The 18284-nt window shown below is 38.4% G+C and overlaps 2 protein-coding genes across 2 annotated transcripts in view; one reads left to right on the forward strand and one right to left on the reverse strand.

Moving 5' to 3' along the window:
• Window positions 1–6: 6 nt before the first annotated feature.
• Window positions 7–1310, reverse strand: purab (purine-rich element binding protein Ab). The gene has a single exon (XM_016277442.1). The coding sequence runs from the start codon at window positions 1145–1147 to the stop codon at window positions 302–304; it is 846 nt and encodes a 281-aa protein (XP_016132928.1). The 5' UTR covers window positions 1148–1310; the 3' UTR covers window positions 7–301.
• Window positions 1311–6690: 5380 nt separating this feature from the next.
• The window catches only part of nrg2b (neuregulin 2b), a 70800-nt gene continuing 59206 nt past the window's right edge, over window positions 6691–18284 (forward strand). Inside the window, exon 1 of the mRNA XM_016277443.1 lies at window positions 6691–7563. Coding sequence (XP_016132929.1) covers window positions 7152–7563 — 412 coding nt within the window. The 5' untranslated portion in view covers window positions 6691–7151. The remainder of the gene's footprint in view (window positions 7564–18284) is intronic.

The following is an 18284-nucleotide window of genomic DNA, read 5'->3' on the forward strand; positions in this document are numbered from 1 at the left end:
CAGGATATTTGTACTGGAAAACAAGTGGATTTTTGCAGTGCTGCACAAGAGCTTGGATGTGTCACACACGTGGGTAAAGAGGGATATACACACACTCCTGCACCATCCTGGACACGGTTCATACATCATGTTGTCGATAGCAGCGTCTTACTGTTAAATGGTGGGTAAGTGGGTAACTTCCGGCGATGAGTGAAGAGATGTAACTGTTTGAGTCTGTGAGGGTTGTGTGTGTGTGTAGATCGATCCCACATTACAGTAACGTCTGATTATCAAGTCATTCGTTCTGTGCATCATAGATGCATTAGTCCTCGTCCCCGTCCCCGTCCCCGTCGTCCCCGTGCAGGCCCTCCGGTAGCATCTCGCGCGCCCTCCGCTCCCGGCTCCGCTCCTGGATCTTCTTCATCTCGTCCGCGTACTTGCAGAAGGTCGCGCCGAATTTGGACCACACTTTGCAGGGCACCGTGATGGAGTTGCGGTAGGTGGGCTTCACCTCGCTGACCCGCATGAAGACGCCGTACTTGTTGGAGCCCACGTCGAAGAAGAAGCGCTTGTTGTCCACCGTCAGCGACGTGCCCTCGGGCAGCTCCGCGGGGTCCTCGTCCACGCCGAAGTCGTCGATGAGTTTGGCCAGCGCGTCGCGGAACTCGATGAGTCCCTGTGCGGGAAGCGCGATGGTCTGGCCTTGCGAGGCTCCCTGGCCGGGCCCGCGGTTGACGGTCTGCCGGATCCGGAGAAACCGCCCCCTCTGGTTCTCCTTCAGATCCATGTAGTACTTCCGATTCTCGCGCACCAGGAACTCGCTCTTAAGCGCCCTCCTGGGCTCGTCCTGCACCGTGTCAGGGTTGCTGGGGCCCAGCTGGGCGTAGTGCTCGATGAAGTCTCCTAGGTAGTCGCGAAATTCCACGGCGACGGACATGGAGAGAGTCAGGCGGCTCTTGTTTCCCCCGGCCCCGACCTCTGCTATCTTCAGAAAGCGGCCTTTGGCGTTCTGCTTCACGTCCAGATAGAAGCGTTTGTTCTGGATGTCCACCCGCTTCGAGGCGAGCTCCTCCGTGTCGTGCTGGATCCGCGACGCGGCGCCCGGGTGCATCGGGCCGGGACCTGTGGCGAATCCACCGTGCTCACTTCCACTGTCTCTGTCCGCCATGATGCAGCCTCCCCGCTTACCTTCTCTCTCCGTCTCCCTCAGCCCTGCTACAAAAGCGACTGCTGCCGAGCGACCGCGCAACTCTCGCGAGATCTGCTGCCAGAGACGCTTCCTGAAGGAGGAGACGCAACCTCCGCGACCAGTCTCAACTTGGAACCGATAAGCCGCAAAAAGAAAATAATAAACAAAACATTTTTAGAGGGTTACAGTAGCCTACATGACATTCTGAAATAATCTAAAGCGTATTATATTATTCTGTTAAGTATACCACTATTGGATTGTCTTAAAAGCAATTGAATGTTTAGAGTTAGCCTATGTAAAAGATTCAAATGTAGGCTATATCAACTTCTTTCTTGAAAAAAAATATAGCTAATTACATTTATGAATGTATGATTTTGCAAGGAATAGTATTAAATAATTAAAATATTATATGAAAAGGATCTGTTTTCAAAGAGTCACTACAGGTTTTAGGTTTTACTACATTCTGTAACCATTTGTGGATTCCGATGTTCAAACATGGTTGTCCTAAAATTACCTTCTTTTTTTTGTAGTAGACTCCCAGTTGTTGAAGATTCATGTCAAAGATTAGCAGCTCGTTTATTTTGTGTCAGGATGTTTCTACAGAAAAGCGGTTTGTTCAGCATTCTGAAGCATCAACTTTTCCACTGACTTCTATAGCCTACACACACAATTGCGCATCATTTAGCTCATCTTGAAGTCTCCGTCTGGTGGAGGGGCTCTATTTCTGCAGTCCGTGAGATTCTTCAGATCAATAGTGTGTTGGTAAAAGTCACACCAGCGTTATGATTGCGCATGAAGCAGTTATTTGGATCTTTTTTGCCATTCTTTGGAAGCTTTTAGTCATTCTTTTTGTCTGTGTTCATTACCAGATGTAGATTATCTCTCATATTACCATGACTCGTGTGCATGTGTTTAATAAGTGTATGTGTGTGTGAAAGAGAGACAGGGAAAGGGAAACTCGAAAGAATAGGCTAATAAATGTCAACATGATGGTGTTTTATTACTGTCAGATATTTTCACACATCCTCTTGCATTTATCTTGTTACAATATTTGTGCAAGTATGCGTAGTTGGAAAAAAATAAGAAATAAAAGTGACCGTTAAACTAGATTAAAACGAATAAGATGTCAAATTACTCAGTCACAGACAAGATGATAGGGCTTAATAATGGTAATGATATGGACTAATAGACACACATACCTGTTTGCTATTTAGCACCACGGACAGCGACAGCGCCGCGCCCACAGTAGAGACTGTCAACACATGAATTTTTCCAGATTTTTATGAATGAGTGAATGAATTCTGAGGTTGTTGCTCATTAAATGCTTTGAGGATGCATAAAAGCATGAGTAGAAGTTATATACTCTCCATATGTGTAATGGTTTTTCTACTGTTCAAATGGTATTTTCTATCGCCCTACACCGACCCTGTATACTTTCTGCATTTTTTAGATTTCCAAAAGACACCATTTAGTATGTTTTTTTAAGCCATTTTAATTATGGGGACATAGACAGTGTCCTCAAAAACCACCTTTACATTGTAATACCTCTGTCATACCCATACAAATTTGTGTCCCCCGTAAACCACCCAAACCAGAGCTACTGTGCAAAAGTCTTAAACCACTAGTATTTTCACCCAAAAAAAAAAGAAAGAAAAATGCTATTAAGCCAGTTATTTCTATATTTTGCTGTAGTGTGTCAGTAGGAAATATCAGGTTACATTTCCAAACATTCTTTTTGCCATTAATTGTAATAACCCAGTGAGGATTACATGAAGAATCAGAAAAAAACCAAGACAGACTAAATCCAGAAGAACTGTGGCAATGTCTCCCAAGATGCTTCAAGAGACCTACCTGCAAAGCTACCTGAACAACTATGCTCAAGTGCACCTAGGGCAAAAGTTGTTTTGAACGCAAAGGATGGTCACACCAAATATTGATTTGATTTAGTTAATACAAGTTAATTGATCAAATCTATTCATGACATTATTTTTGAAAGCATCCTCACTTTACAGCATTTTTACACAAGTGCCTAAAACTTTTCATAGTACTGTAGCTTTGCAGGTGTCTTGGAGACGTTGCCACAGTTCTTCTGGATTTAGTCTGTCTCAGTTTGTTCTGATTCTTCATGTAATTTCAGACAGACTGGGTGAGGGTGAGATCAGATCTCTGTGTGGAGCACTGGCTGTTGCCAGACTCCTTGTGCAAACAAAAATCTCATTGGTTTATTACAATTAATGGTGAAAGGAATGTTTGGAAATGTAAACTGACATTTCCTATTGACACACTACAACAAAAAGAGGCTTAAAACCTTTTTTACTGGTGAAAATACTAGTAGTCTAAGACTTGCACAGTAGTGTGTGTGTGTGTGTGTCCTTAATTTATTAGGCAACTGTGCAAGTAATGAAGTGGTGATAATAAAGAGGTGATAAAAAGGAACAGTATTTTAACATTCTAGTATAAAACGTCAACGCATTCTCAGAAAATGTAATATTTGAATTTATGTCGGTTCTATAAATTGTAAAATATTTTATATCACTTTGATTTGATAAATATCAATGTTTTCAAACTTATTTTACAAAGTTGTATAATGAGGGTCCATGTTGATTTTCTTGTCACATGACAACAATGGCTCCTGCAAGTTGGTTATGCCACAGTTACTTTTCATTTGTCAGTCAAAAATGTTCAAATATGAATAATATTCTTTCTTAAACAAGATTGTGTAAAAATTATTTCTGATAATTTTCAGACATTTTATCAGTTTTTTTTACTTTAATGAAAGGCGCATTTTATTAAGCTCGAATAGAGTAACTTATGGGTTTTAATGACTCAGAGATAATAACTGTTATTAATAAATAATAACTAATATTAATGATGTTGTTTTAAATAAATATAATCACAATTATTAAATATATATATATAATTAAATAATATTAACATTAATAAAGATTAAAAACATTACAAATGAAAATACCGCGAAAATAAAACGTTTTTTGAAAATAATAATGAAGTTCGAGATCAAGTATTTCAGTAGGCTACTTTTTTATTTAATGATGGCCGTCATTAAACAATTTTTCTGGCGAAAATGGTATAAACGTTTTTCAAAAATCCAACGTGAATACAAAGATTACATTGAAAAAACTTGGTGTCTGTGTTTTAAACTAGTTTTTTGTCATCTCGAACATTCTTGTTCGTCATTGACCCAGTAAAGCAAACGCGAAAACAATATCGACGAGAGTCTGAAGCGAGACAGGTGTTCGCAGCCCTTTTCTCTGTTGCGTTACACACTCGCGTTGTGACTGCAGATGTCGCCCTACAGCAGCCCCAGGACAGGACGGCAATGGCACATTCATTCTCTCGCGACGCAATTACGCATGATGTAACTAACCCTAATGTTCGGATGGTCACACCAAATATTGATTTGATTTAGTTAATACAAGTTAATTGATCAAATCTATTCATGACATTATTTTTGAAAGCATCCTCACTTTACAGCATTTTTACACAAGTGCCTAAAACTTTTCATAGTACTGTAGCTTTGCAGGTGTCTTGGAGACGTTGCCACAGTTCTTCTGGATTTAGTCTGTCTCAGTTTGTTCTGATTCTTCATGTAATTTCAGACAGACTGGGTGAGGGTGAGATCAGATCTCTGTGTGGAGCACTGGCTGTTGCCAGACTCCTTGTGCAAACAAAAATCTCATTGGTTTATTACAATTAATGGTGAAAGGAATGTTTGGAAATGTAAACTGACATTTCCTATTGACACACTACAGCAAAAAGAGGCTTAAAACCTTTTTTACTGGTGAAAATACTAGTAGTCTAAGACTTGCACAGTAGTGTGTGTGTGTGTGTCCTTCATTTATTAGGCAACTGTGCAAGTAATGAAGTGGTGATAATAAAGAGGTGATAAAAAGGAACAGTATTTTAACATTCTAGTATAAAACGTCAACGCATTCTCAGAAAATGTAATATTTGAATTTATGTCGGTTCTATAAATTGTAAAATATTTTATATCACTTTGATTTGATAAATATCAATGTTTTCAAACTTATTTTACAAAGTTGTATAATGAGGGTCCATGTTGATTTTCTTGTCACATGACAACAATGGCTCCTGCAAGTTGGTTATGCCACAGTTACTTTTCATTTGTCAGTCAAAAATGTTCAAATATGAATAATATTCTTTCTTAAACAAGATTGTGTAAAAATTATTTCTGATAATTTTCAGACATTTTATCAGTTTTTTTTACTTTAATGAAAGGCGCATTTTATTAAGCTCGAATAGAGTAACTTATGGGTTTTAATGACTCAGAGATAATAACTGTTATTAATAAATAATAACTAATATTAATGATGTTGTTTTAAATAAATATAATCACAATTATTAAATATATATATATAATTAAATAATATTAACATTAATAAAGATTAAAAACATTACAAATGAAAATACCGCGAAAATAAAACGTTTTTTGAAAATAATAATGAAGTTCGAGATCAAGTATTTCAGTAGGCTACTTTTTTATTTAATGATGGCCGTCATTAAACAATTTTTCTGGCGAAAATGGTATAAACGTTTTTTCAAAAATCCAACGTGAATGCAAAGATTACATTGAAAAAACTTGGTGTCTGTGTTTTAAACTAGTTTTTTGTCATCTCGAACATTCTTGTTCGTCATTGACCCAGTAAAGCAAACGCGAAAACAATATCGACGAGAGTCTGAAGCGAGACAGGTGTTCGCAGCCCTTTTCTCTGTTGCGTTACACACTCGCGTTGTGACTGCAGATGTCGCCCTACAGCAGCCCCAGGACAGGACGGCAATGGCACATTCATTCTCTCGCGACGCAATTACGCATGATGTAACTAACCCTAATGTTCAAGTTAAAAACCCAGTCCAAACAGTGCACAAAATAACCCTCCAGACTGTGGCGAATCATTCGGCTCATTTAGTTTGACTCGTCGTGACGGCGCAATGACCGGTCCCCTCCTCTCATTATAGAGCCCTGGGTACATGACAAATACCCGCAGGACCTGTTGCCGGGGTAAATATGGCTGAAAGGATGGTCGGTGGTTTGCTGTGTATCTGTCTTCTTGGCGCTTGGCGGATCGCTTTTTGGGGCAAAATGGTGAATGTGACCTGAATGCGGAGTGTTCTCGAGTAGAAAATCACGGCAAACGCACTTTTCACCAGGCATCGATTGCATTTCCAGCTGCTTTTCGCAGCGTTAGTCATCGCGTCAGCGGTCTGCCGCGGTGGCTTGACTGCCGTTCCTCTATTAGTTGATGTCGCGCGGCGTATTAACACAATTAACGCACATTTACGCCAGCAGGTTGCCTGCTTTCGAGGGATTTCTTTCTAAGGCTGGCTGGTAGGTCGGACGCTTCCGTGTCATTAGTGCACATTTGCGCCAGAACTTCCAGCAGACGGCTGAGATCTGCTCACGTAAAAGTCGCTAAACGGAGGGCGCGCGCTTGTTGCATTGCCCAGCCGAACAGCAGCGCGTCGTTTGCGCGGCGGAGCGCGTCTTTGGAGCTTTTTCGCATCTCCGCCGATTTTGTGTGCACGAGCGAGGCGTCTTTCTGCCCGTCCGCGAGATGTTGATGATGGTAATGATGACATTGGCTGGATAGATGGATAGCTAGCTAGGGAGAGAGAGAGCGAGATATAGTGTGTGTGTGTGTGTGTGAGAGAGAGGGAGTGTGTGCGCGAGGAGCGTCTTGCAGCAAAGGAGCGTCATTTATGCATGCATGCTTATTGAGTTTGGAGATTGTGCTTTGAAGGAGAATGCAGCAGCCCAGCAGTGACCGGGGCTGATTCCGGTTCCTCAGCGGCTGGTGTTTCCCCGTCACCAAGTGCATGGGGAAAGCGGCACACGCAGATGGCATGGACACTTGCGCAAGCCCATTCGCACTCAGTCCCCCAGCACCTTCTGCCCCGAGAGCACTGCAGCAGCGCCGCCGGCCGCCCCTGAGCCACAGCAGACGGCATGAGGAGGCTTGATCCGGTGCATTTCTCCATGCTCGTCATCGGGGTCTCCTTCGCCTGCTACGCCCCGAGTTTGGATTCGCTGCAGGACCAGGCTTACCGATCGGCCGTGGTGATCGAAGGCGAGGTGAGCTCGCTTCCCGAGAACATCTCCGTGGAGCCCTACAGTGTGAATGTCAAAGTGCTGGACGTGTGGCCGGTGAACAGCGGCGGGCTGGAGCGCGAGCAGCTCGTCACCGTCGGGGAATTCGGCTCCGAGGCTCCGTGCGTGGCGGTGGAGAAGCACCACAGATATATCTTTTTCATGGACCCTACGGAGGAGCCTTTAGTATTCAAAGCGTCGTTTGCACCTCTGGACAGCACCGAGAAGACCCTCAAGAAAGATGTGGAGAGCATATTGTGTGAAGACTGCGGTAAGTTTATTCACTGTGACTGTGGTGGCTGTGGCTCTTCATTGTTAACGAATAACGGCTCGTTCTCGGAGAGCATCACAACGTTGCGTTTTGCTCTAGAGGAGAACGGGAGATGGGTCGCTTGTGTTTGGGCGTCTCTGCAGTATTGTTCTAATCACCGTTATAAACATTTAGGTGTACACCAGTACACACACACACACGCACACACACAAGCATACAAGCACAGAGAGAGGCATTGACCACGTCTGTGGCAAGCCGCTTAAACATTTATTCCGTTAAACCAACGAAAACTAATTACTAATAGTGACTAATGAGTTCTTCACTTTCACCAGTTCAGTAGATACTAGAAAGATGTATGTGTTCAGATACATTGTAAAAATGTTTTTTTTTTTTTTTAGATTTTTGGGGTTTGTTTTACAAGTACTAGGAAAACTGTACTAAGAATAATTATTGGTATAGTTAACTAGACCAAATGAATAGCTACTACATTGGACCAGGAACCAGCAACGGATGGAATACATGTTAGTTTAAAATTATTAGTTGATATCTGAGCCTCAGATCGCCACAGAAAACATTAACAAAAGAGAAAAAAAGGTTAACAATAGTAATTTGTCACTATTGAGATTAGTAGAATAGGAAAAAGTGCTATTATCAAATAAACAAATACAAATCCTATTAAATGAATTGTTTCTAAACACTATTGGAATAAGTAGGCTATTAGAATAGTTAGAAATAATACATAGAAACATACTAGTTAGAAATAAATGTTAAAACGGTTTGCCACAACCATCAGCTTGACATGCATTAAATTACCAATTATTCTGTACTCTCAGGCAACGGAGTTAAATCAATATGAAGCAATGTACATGAATCTTCTGGCTAAGAGTCGCCCATGTTCATCTGAAACACGTGATTTCACATAATGCAGCATGATGTGCCATGATTCATGCAGGTCTCTAACCTTCTCATGATGTTGTAAGTGTATGTATGATGAGAAGCATCAGATGTCTCTTGGCCTTTGGGGTAATGTGAAGTTTCGGGCCTCGGAATTGTGTGTAAAATAATGCGGACGGCAGCATATCAGTTAGCTTTGAGTTGGCATCAGGAAACCACGTGATGGGAAACTGGAAATCTGCTGCCTGTGGTTGGTTCGGGATCAGGTGGCAGCGGCAAGGCCCCTACAGAAAGGGATTCCCATTCAAATGCAGATAAACTCTGGCTTCACAGTCCTTCTCTATTATAATCTGACATATTGCTAAATGTTTTATAGTCTGTAATGACATGTACGTGCTTTAATTTAACATGACTGTTCATTTAATTATGTTTTTATTGTATTATATTTATATTTTATGAATTAGAAATGAGCAAGGTCTCACACTGTGCGCTTTAAGAACAGTGTGACTGTTTGAAACAACAGGTGCGTTTTAGTGCAGAGATATGTTTTGTTTCTTCAAATTGCTTGCAGCTTGCCTTGTAAATCAGTTTTCAAGTGACCTTCATAGGAGGTGTGGTTAAAATTAAGGGTTTTACATGGCACCGATGGTCGATTTGTTTGAGATATTAGCCTCAGCATTTTTACTTTTTCATTGTGATTTCCACTCCAGTTGACATATATGCACAAATGATGAGTTTTTGCTGGAATAACTCCATCGTCCAGAGACAGAGCCTTAAGTGTTCTCTTTCTTTAATTCCTGTGTGTCTTTTCTTTTAGTCTAATGGCATATTATTGAATTAGTAATAATGTTACCCTAAAATTATATTACAAGGACTTTCTTTTTTTTTCCAGTCCTGTTCTTTACAGACAGTCCTGGTTTTAGGAAACACTGTATTTCTGAGACAGACACAAATGTGTGGTGCAGTTTATAATATATTTAATCTATATATGCCCACTTCCCCACTGTGCAAATGACCTCTTGATAATATAATAATATAATATAATAACACTTAATGTAATGTAATGCATATGCAAGTATAAAAATACAAACAGGTTGCGTATGCAAATATAATCAGGTTTTGGGATTATCAGCAAAAATGTAAGCTTATGAATAAAGGCCTTCGTAATTCAAGTTTATTTAAAATAACATCTATGTATAAAACATTGTTTTATAGTTTGGTTAAAATAACTGAGGTCATAATTTCAATCAAGCTACAAAATATTATATTTAGATAATTATATTTTATATTTACGTATTTGTTTGAAATGGGCTCACTGTATGTGTCTGAGCCGATATGAATGAGTTGACTTGTGAATGAATGGAAAATTGTTTACTCTAAAAAAAAAATTGGGAAAGGGAGATAGGAAAGAAGTGTCATACAGAAATAGTGTATGTGAAGGAGGTCAGGTGATTTTAAGAGGATTTACCCAGTAAAATCTGAAAGCTTAATGCATACCTTTAGAAAAATGTGCAGCGCAAAAGCCTGTCACATGGCGAGAGTTGCTGTTTGTTAGAAAGAAAATGAGAGCAGTCTTGATCCACAGAGACCGGTGCACTCAGAAACACAATCCAGCTCTGAGACTGAAAGACGTGGCAGACTACAGAGACGGACAGACAGACAGGGTATGAGTGAACATCTAGCCCAGTGTGACTGAACTAAATGTGACTGATCAGAGTGACCATACCTTGAACTCTGCAGCAGAAAATGAGAGAGACACACACACAGTCTGTAAGTTTGAATGGGCTTGCAGGAGAGGAAGAGGATTGAGAAAGAGAGAGTGTGTGTGTGTGTGTGCAGGGCCGCATTAACCATTGGGGTAGGCGGGGGTGAAGCCCCGGGGCCCGGATAAGGAGGGGGCCCGTGATTGGCTGTGGGGTATTTTGACTGGTCATCGGTAGCGCCGATTGCCAAAACCCCGCCCCTCACATATTAGCGCTATTATTTAGTGGAGTTTTTCCATATATTTCCATGCATTACCTTTAGAGGTTAAAACGTAACGTTTGAATTTGGTTTACCAATCAAACGCATTTATTCTATATGTTTTACTTTTGAACGACCCGTGCACCACGTATCAATCAGATGATCGCTGCAATGTCCGCATTCACCTCTCTTCACTTCGTTCTGGCATAACCTGGAAATGGTTATGCAAAGAACAATCTTCGATAAGTAAAAATGTTAACTATTCTAAAAGAAAGTGAGAGAGGGGCTATTCTAAAAAAAATGAGGAGAGAGGGGAAAACATGAGTTAGATAGTCAGTAAAATCCCCAGCTATCAGGTTATTTTACTAAAGCTGATGATGGAGTAGTCCCCACAGATTTTAGGTTAGTTTGATTAACAAGTAAACAACTTGATGGATGTATATTGCTTTTTGTGTTTGAACAAAGTATTCGCTTATGGGTTGAGAGACAAACCGGTAGAAATATAGCCTATCAATCGTTTTGCGCGGCATGATGTAGGTTAAGCTTTTCATTTAAACGCATTTTAAGCATTGTGGTTTAAAAACAAATGTAACTGTTCAGGGACATTAAGCAGTGGGGCAGAATTCATTTTGGCAAATGCGCGCGTTGCGGTTTCGGCCCGACTCGCGTGGCGCGCATCTGCTCGTACAGCGCCAGTCTAAACTGGAGTTATTTTTTGCGCCTTGTGCTTAAACGTTCAAATGTACAGGTATGTGTCAAAATGTCCCCTCGTCAATACAGTCATTTGTGTCTTAAATGAACGTTAATAGTTAAATATAAACATGTGCAGTAGTAGGCTATATGAGATCCTAATATGATGAGATTTTAAAGGGATAGTTCACCCAAAAATGAAAATACTGTTCTAAACCTGTATGAATTTCTTTGTTCTCCTCAACATAAAAGAAGATATTTTGAAGAATGTTCGTAACTAGAAAGTTTCTGGTTCCCATTGACTCCAGTAGTGTATTTACTAGGGGAAGGGGAAGTCGTGGCCTAATGGTTAGAGAGTCGGACTCGTAACCCAAAAGGACCTCCCAATTGTAGGTGGGGGGAGTGAATAACCAGCGCTCTCTTCCACCTTCAATACCACAACCTTGAGCAAGGCACCGAACCCCCAACTGCTCCCTGGGCGCCGCAGCATAAATGGCTGCCCACTGCTCCGGGTGTGTGTTCACTGTGTGTGTGTGTGTTCACTGCTGTGTGTGTACACTTTGGATGGGTAAATGCAGAGCACTAATTCCTAGTATGGGTCACCATACTTGGCCACATGTCACGTCACTCACTTCACTTCACTTCATTTTGTTTTTCATACTATGGAAGTCATGGGGGCCCAGCAACTGTTGGGTTACCAGTATTGTTCCAAATATATGAAGAGTTTATTTGCAAAAACAAATAACTCCGTTCAAAAATCATGTTTTTTATTACGTTATCATGTTTTTATTGTCTTTTATTGTGTTAGTTAGCAGTATTTTTTTGTTATTTTTTAACTTAATCAAAATAACCCAACTGCAGTTTGATTGAGAATGCACAAATATTTTTTTTGAAAATTGTTAAAAATTGAGTTATCTGTTTTTTCAAATGAACTCTTAATATACTTTTACATTCAACAGCAGAAGGAAACTCATACAGGTTTAGAACAACAACAGACCTTTAATTTTTGGGTGAGCTATTCCTCTAAAGCAGCCTAATTTAGCTGCTGTTAAAATTTATGTCAATAATTTTAATCAAACATTAGATAGAAAATCACTCACTGTCCTTGACCGAAGGACCGAAGGACAGGACAAAAAAACGATTTTTTGTAATTTGTGTCTGTTTACTTGTCTTAAGTATAAGCTTGGTCCTTGACCGAATCACTTTTGTAAAATAAATAATGAATGTATATTGAATTTATGAAGACTATCATTGACACTTGAGTCAAAGAAGACTATTCAGTTTATTTATACAATTATTTTATACAATATCATTTCTTATTCAGTGCTTTAAGTGTTTCAAGTAGGTCTATTTTTTGTAATTTGTGTCTGTTTACTTATGTTTGCGCTCCTCCTCTCTGTCTCTCACTCATAGCAGTCTAAAGGTCGGAGGGGTGTGTTTAAGGATATTCTATGGGATGATATTAGACTCAAAATGATTAATAGACGCACGCAGCGTGCGTCTATTAATCATTTTGAGTCTAATATCATCCCATAATATTCTGCCCAAGCCGTCAAACTGACGTCATCAGAAAAGGAATGCCATTCCAGAGCGAAAGTAAATGTTCAGATTTTGATTAAAGATTACGAAGACAAACTATTTTTTTCCAGCGGATTAACTTGCACAGATTAATTGTTCACATCAAGACTAGCAATATGTGCTAGTAAAGTAAATAAAGTCAATTTTGATTTCATGCGGACTTTAAATAGGATTTTTTATCCTATCAAAATTAGGAGTATAATTTTGATAGGATAAAAATATATATTATATCAAAATATATATTATATTTGTAATAGGGGGCCCTGCAGTAAGTCATAGCCCCAGGGCCCTGTAAGGTCTTAATGCGGGCGGCCCTGTGTGTGTGTGTGTGTCAGTGCCGATGAGAGAAAGAGAGAGCGAGAGATCTGGAGCTGGTATGAATTATGCAGGCTGCAGTCTGGAGTGCAGAGTTTTAGCTGACCGTGTTCCTTTTTCTCTCATTTGCCTCTGATTTATATTTCACAGTAACTTCTCCACGTGCTCTTTCAAACACACAGAGAACAGAAAGCCGAGGGCAGTCGAGTCGGCCTGTTCACGCCAGATAAAAAGCAGCCCGTATCAAAGGCGCTCAGATACGAAATGGGAAAAATTAATGAACGTATTGATTGCGCATTGTTTTAGTATTCCGTCGCAAACAGCGGCGCATTTATGCTCGCAACATTATTGCTTTTCCCTCACTGCAGTCTGTTAAACATTCCTGCACAGCCCCTGAAGCCATGAAGACATGCAGAACGTCAGAAACAGCCCCACCTCCTGGTCAGATTATGGTAATGCAGGTAAATCTCCCACCGGGGGGAGAGCAGCCCCTATAGAGGAAACTGGTGCTTTTTAATCTGACGTGTAGATGCTGAACGAAGTTGTGTTAGAGGAGCAATGGAGCTTCATAAGGAGCTTATAGATACAGTGAATGTCCTTTAAGCTGCAGAAGGACAGTTGAGGTTTACCTAGTCCCTGAATTATTGAACAGCACTTAGTTTATCTTCAGTCCCTTGACACATGCTCACAAACTTCCTCGGTAGTCCAGTGGCTTCAGTTTGGTACACGGACACTAACTACGCAATCTGTGACAGTGATTCTTTTTTGCTGATCGTACTGGATGGAGGAATGTAATTATATCTGTGATGTTAAAGACTTCCTGATTGGGTCATGTGGTACAGTGAGGTCCAAATGTATGCGGAAATAGTTTTATTTATAGCAATGTATATAACATTTGTCACTGCAAATTAATTGACCAACATTAAATCTTGAGTGAAAATTTAAATTAAAAACTTAAAACTTTTTTATTATATGACTTTCTTCGTATTTTGTACATTGGTCTTTTTTTTACTGCAATAGTCTGAAAAATGCAGTCTTTTGCATCCAGTTGAAATGACATTGTTTTTCTATGCAAAATATTCACGTGAGATTTTGGGTGAAAAGTTAAATAAAAAATTAACATGAATTTTTTCTTATATTGTCGCTCTTTTGCTTCAATGACAGAAGTGCGCAAAAATGCTTATTTTACTGTTGATCATTTGCCATGGAAAATGTTTTAAATACGAAAAATGGAAATATTCTGATTTAAACTGTATTTCATTTCAAAACAGATTGTCAACATGAGAATGTGAGTACAATTTTAAAAAAGAAAAGAAAAGAAAGAGAATTTGGTGAAATACAAAAAATCAATAAAAAAAATAAAATGACTTTCTTAATATTTTTGTACGTTGCCATTTTCTCTATTGACAATGCAGAAATCTGCAAAAATGCAGATTAAAATCAACATTTTCTTAGCAAATTATATCATCATTGCAAGAATTTGAGTGAAAATGAATAATTTTTTTTAAATAACCTGCAAAAATGCTTCTTTTTAACATTGATATTATGATTGAAACATGTTTTAAATGCAAACATTTGTATCTAATTTAAACCATATTTAATTTCAAATGATATTACCAACATGATAATTTTTGTGAAAATTAATCAAAAAAAAAAAAAAATTTTTTTTTTAAACTTTGATATTATGATTGAAACATGTTTTAAATGCAAACATTTGTATCTAATTTAAACCATATTTAATTTCAAATGATATTACCAACATGATAATTTTTGTGAAAATTAATCAAAAAAAAAAAAAAATTTTTTTTTTAAACTTTGATATTATGATTGAAACATGTTTTAAATGCAAACATTTGTATCTAATTTAAACCATATTTAATTTCAAATGATATTACCAACATGATAATTTTTGTGAAAATTAATCAAAAAAAAAAAAAAAGATGATTTTCTTATTTACAGTATGTCACCCCTTTTCTTTAATGACAGAATGCAAAAGTCAGCAAAAATGCTGATTTTTTTTTCTAATTAATATAAGCATTAAATAAAATAATTAACGTAAGAATTTGAGTGACAATAAACAAATACGTTTTATAAAAAAATAACCTGAATTTCTTGGTGTTTTGTATGTCGCAAAACATTTAACATTGCAAATGAAGCATGACAATTTGAGCGAAAATTATTGCATTTTTGCTTTAATGACACCACTCAAGAAGCTCTCAGACTTTTAGACCCCACTGTATGCGCACAAGACAGAAGAATCAGAAATCAGATGGATCTGTCACGAATTCAGCCGAAGCGCACGTGAAATGAAAATAAAAGTAATATATATTTTGCAAAAAATAACCTGAATTTCTTGGTGTTTTGTATGTCGCAAAACATTTAACATTGCAAATGAAGCATGACAATTTGAGCGAAAATTATTGCATTTTTGCTTTAATGACACCACTCAAGAAGCTCTCAGACTTTTAGACCCCACTGTATGCGCACAAGACAGAAGAATCTGTCTGTCTCTCCATTCGCCCAGCGCTCTCCTACAGTCATTCAGAGAGACAGAAATCAGATGGATCTGTCACGAATTCAGCCGAAGCGCACGTGAAATGAAAATAAAAGTAATATATATTTTGTTCTATAGCCAGCGCTCTCCTGATATCACAAATCTGTGGGAAAGTAGGAGGGGAGATATTACTGAAACAGAGAAAGGGAGCGCGGGAGAGATGCTATTGCGGAAAAACGAATGGAACAGGGGAGAAGGTAAGCAAATGAGAGTGGTAGAAAGAGAAAACCAGATGCACTGAAGGGGGAGGGGGCAGCATGCCAGAAAAAGAGAGAAAGAGAGGGAGGAGGGAGAGTAAAAGAGAATAGCTTTCCCCTTTCTGCTCTGCCTGCGAGCATCTCATCAACTATTCATCACTTTCTGTGCCCATCTCTCTTTCACTTTGCTCTCTCTCTCGCTCAGCCCTCATTCACGCTATCCTCAGCTCTGAGAGATGTGTCAGGAATGTCTAATTGAAATGAACTCATAGAAACACATTGACTCAGGTAAGCAGGTCGACTCAGCCGAGCTCATTTCTGAGACAATCACACCGGGCCCCTTTCACACATGCTGCGTCTGTGTATTTTTTAAGGCAGACATATTAACTAGGGATGGGTCATGATGCTCAGCCAGTCAATTAGTGAGTTCTAGATTTTTTGATATTTTTAGCACTTGTGTTTTAATAAGCATGCTGCGCTTTAGTTAGTTTACACGGCAAAACCTTTATCCATGCTTTTTTGAGGGTCCCCCCCAACATTGGAGTTTCATTTTTAGTTTAGGTTTTCAGTAAAAACTATTCCAACTTTTTTTTTTAAAGCATTTTGTGATCTCTGTGCTCTGTTTGATCTTATTACACATCCTATACCACATATATTATAAGTGGAAAATGCGAACAGAATTGCGGATTTATTACAGTATGTATAGCGGAATGTCACCGAATTTGGAATATTTTGGATGAATGAATCGAAAGTAGGGCTGTACACTTAAATCACAGTATGGACTATAGTGTCTTTGAATATTGAACTACAAAAAGACGTTTAAATATGAAGTATGCTTGTCTCTGTGTGAATGAGCGGTGCAGTTTCATCTACTGCGCATATTTAAGCATTTTCAGCATTCATTGTCTCACTATACGAGGACATGGACACGTGAACTTCATCTCCAGAGCTGCTCCAGAGTCACTTCACCAGCATTTCAGCATTTCATTTGAAACTATTGTCAGATAAACATAGAAATTCAAAGGCGTTCATGACAATCCCTCAATATAAAACTTCGGTTTAACTTGAAGAAATTATGACAGAAATATATTATTATTGTACAGTACAGTGTATTTCAGAAAATATTAATTATTTAAAAAAATGTAACTTCATTTTTTAAGGAATACCTTACAATTTTTCTTCCATGTTTTAATATTAACAATAACAATTTGTTTGTCAACAAAAGGAATTGTAAAAATGTTTTATCTGATTTCATTTTAAAAGATTGAATTGTTAATTGTTGAACTGTTAAATGTTTTATGCTTTTATTTGATTACCACAATTGAAAATATTTGTATTAAATCAGAAATCCAGAACAATTAAAACAGCCAACAGAAAGTTTCTAAAACAAAAAACAAACAGTTCTGTGGCTCTATTATTGTAAAAATGTATAAAAATTAAAATGTATAAAAATTATTACATTGTTTTATAAAGTAATTTAAATTCAATTATAAATTCAATCAAACATTAAGAATCCATAGAAATAAAAAAGAAAAAAAACATGATAAAAAGAAAAAATATATAATCGAAGGGGAAATTTGTAAAAAAAAAAAAAAACAGAATTTGGGAAAAAATACATTTCATAGGGCCGTAATATATTAATCCACTTGTTTTGTAAATGACCCTAAGAAATGCATCTGATCAACGTCGGGTACTAAACCTCTAATTATACAGGGCTTCCACTTTTCAATTATTCGACTAGTCACTCAGACAATCGACTTACACTAGGTTTCACATGCAAATGTTGAAAATGCACTGGAAAATGCTTTACCAACATGATACTTTGAAATATAGTCAAAAGAAAACAAAAACACAAATTTAGAAACAAAATGAACTGGTTAGCCGCATTGCATGTGGGTCTCCTTTTGTGGGCGTTTGTTGGCTGGAATAAAATGTTGTTTACTAGATCTTTTTCCATTTATTAGAGGTCTGATTACTGTAGTGGTAACAGACCTCCATATTCAAGGGGGCGATAGAGTTTCTTGTAAATGGGCCGTAATATATTAATCCACTTGTTTTGTAAATGACCCTAAGAAATGCATCTGATCAACGTCGGGTAATAAACCTCTAATTATACAGGGCTTCCACTTTTCAATTATTCGACTAGTCACTCAGACAATCGACTTACACTAGGTTTCACATGCAAATGTTGAAAATGCACTGGAAAATGCTTTACCAACATGATACTTTGAAATATAGTCAAAAGAAAACAAAAACACAAATTTAGAAACAAAATGAACTGGTTAGCCGCATTGCATGTGGGTCTCCTTTTGTGGGCGTTTGTTGGCTGGAATAAAATGTTGTTTACTAGATCTTTTTCCATTTATTAGAGGTCTGATTACTGTAGTGGTAACAGACCTCCATATTCAAGGGGGCGATAGAGTTTCTTGTAAATGTCTGTGCCATTAAACGGGAGTTGTTTTAACTATAAATATGTAAACTTAATGATTATTTGGCACAACAGCAGCCGAACTGAAAACCCTTTCTGCAAG

This window comes from Sinocyclocheilus grahami, unplaced genomic scaffold (genome assembly GCF_001515645.1).
Source record: "Sinocyclocheilus grahami isolate Dianchi unplaced genomic scaffold, SAMN03320097.WGS_v1.1 scaffold112.1, whole genome shotgun sequence".
In the NCBI taxonomy this organism is placed as follows: Eukaryota; Metazoa; Chordata; class Actinopteri; order Cypriniformes; family Cyprinidae; genus Sinocyclocheilus; species Sinocyclocheilus grahami.

What these genes read in the sequence shown, in the direction of transcription:
- purab (XM_016277442.1), bottom strand. Translation starts at nt 1,147, where the DNA reads ATGGCGGACAGAGACAGTGGAAGTGAGCACGGTGGATTCGCCACAGGT.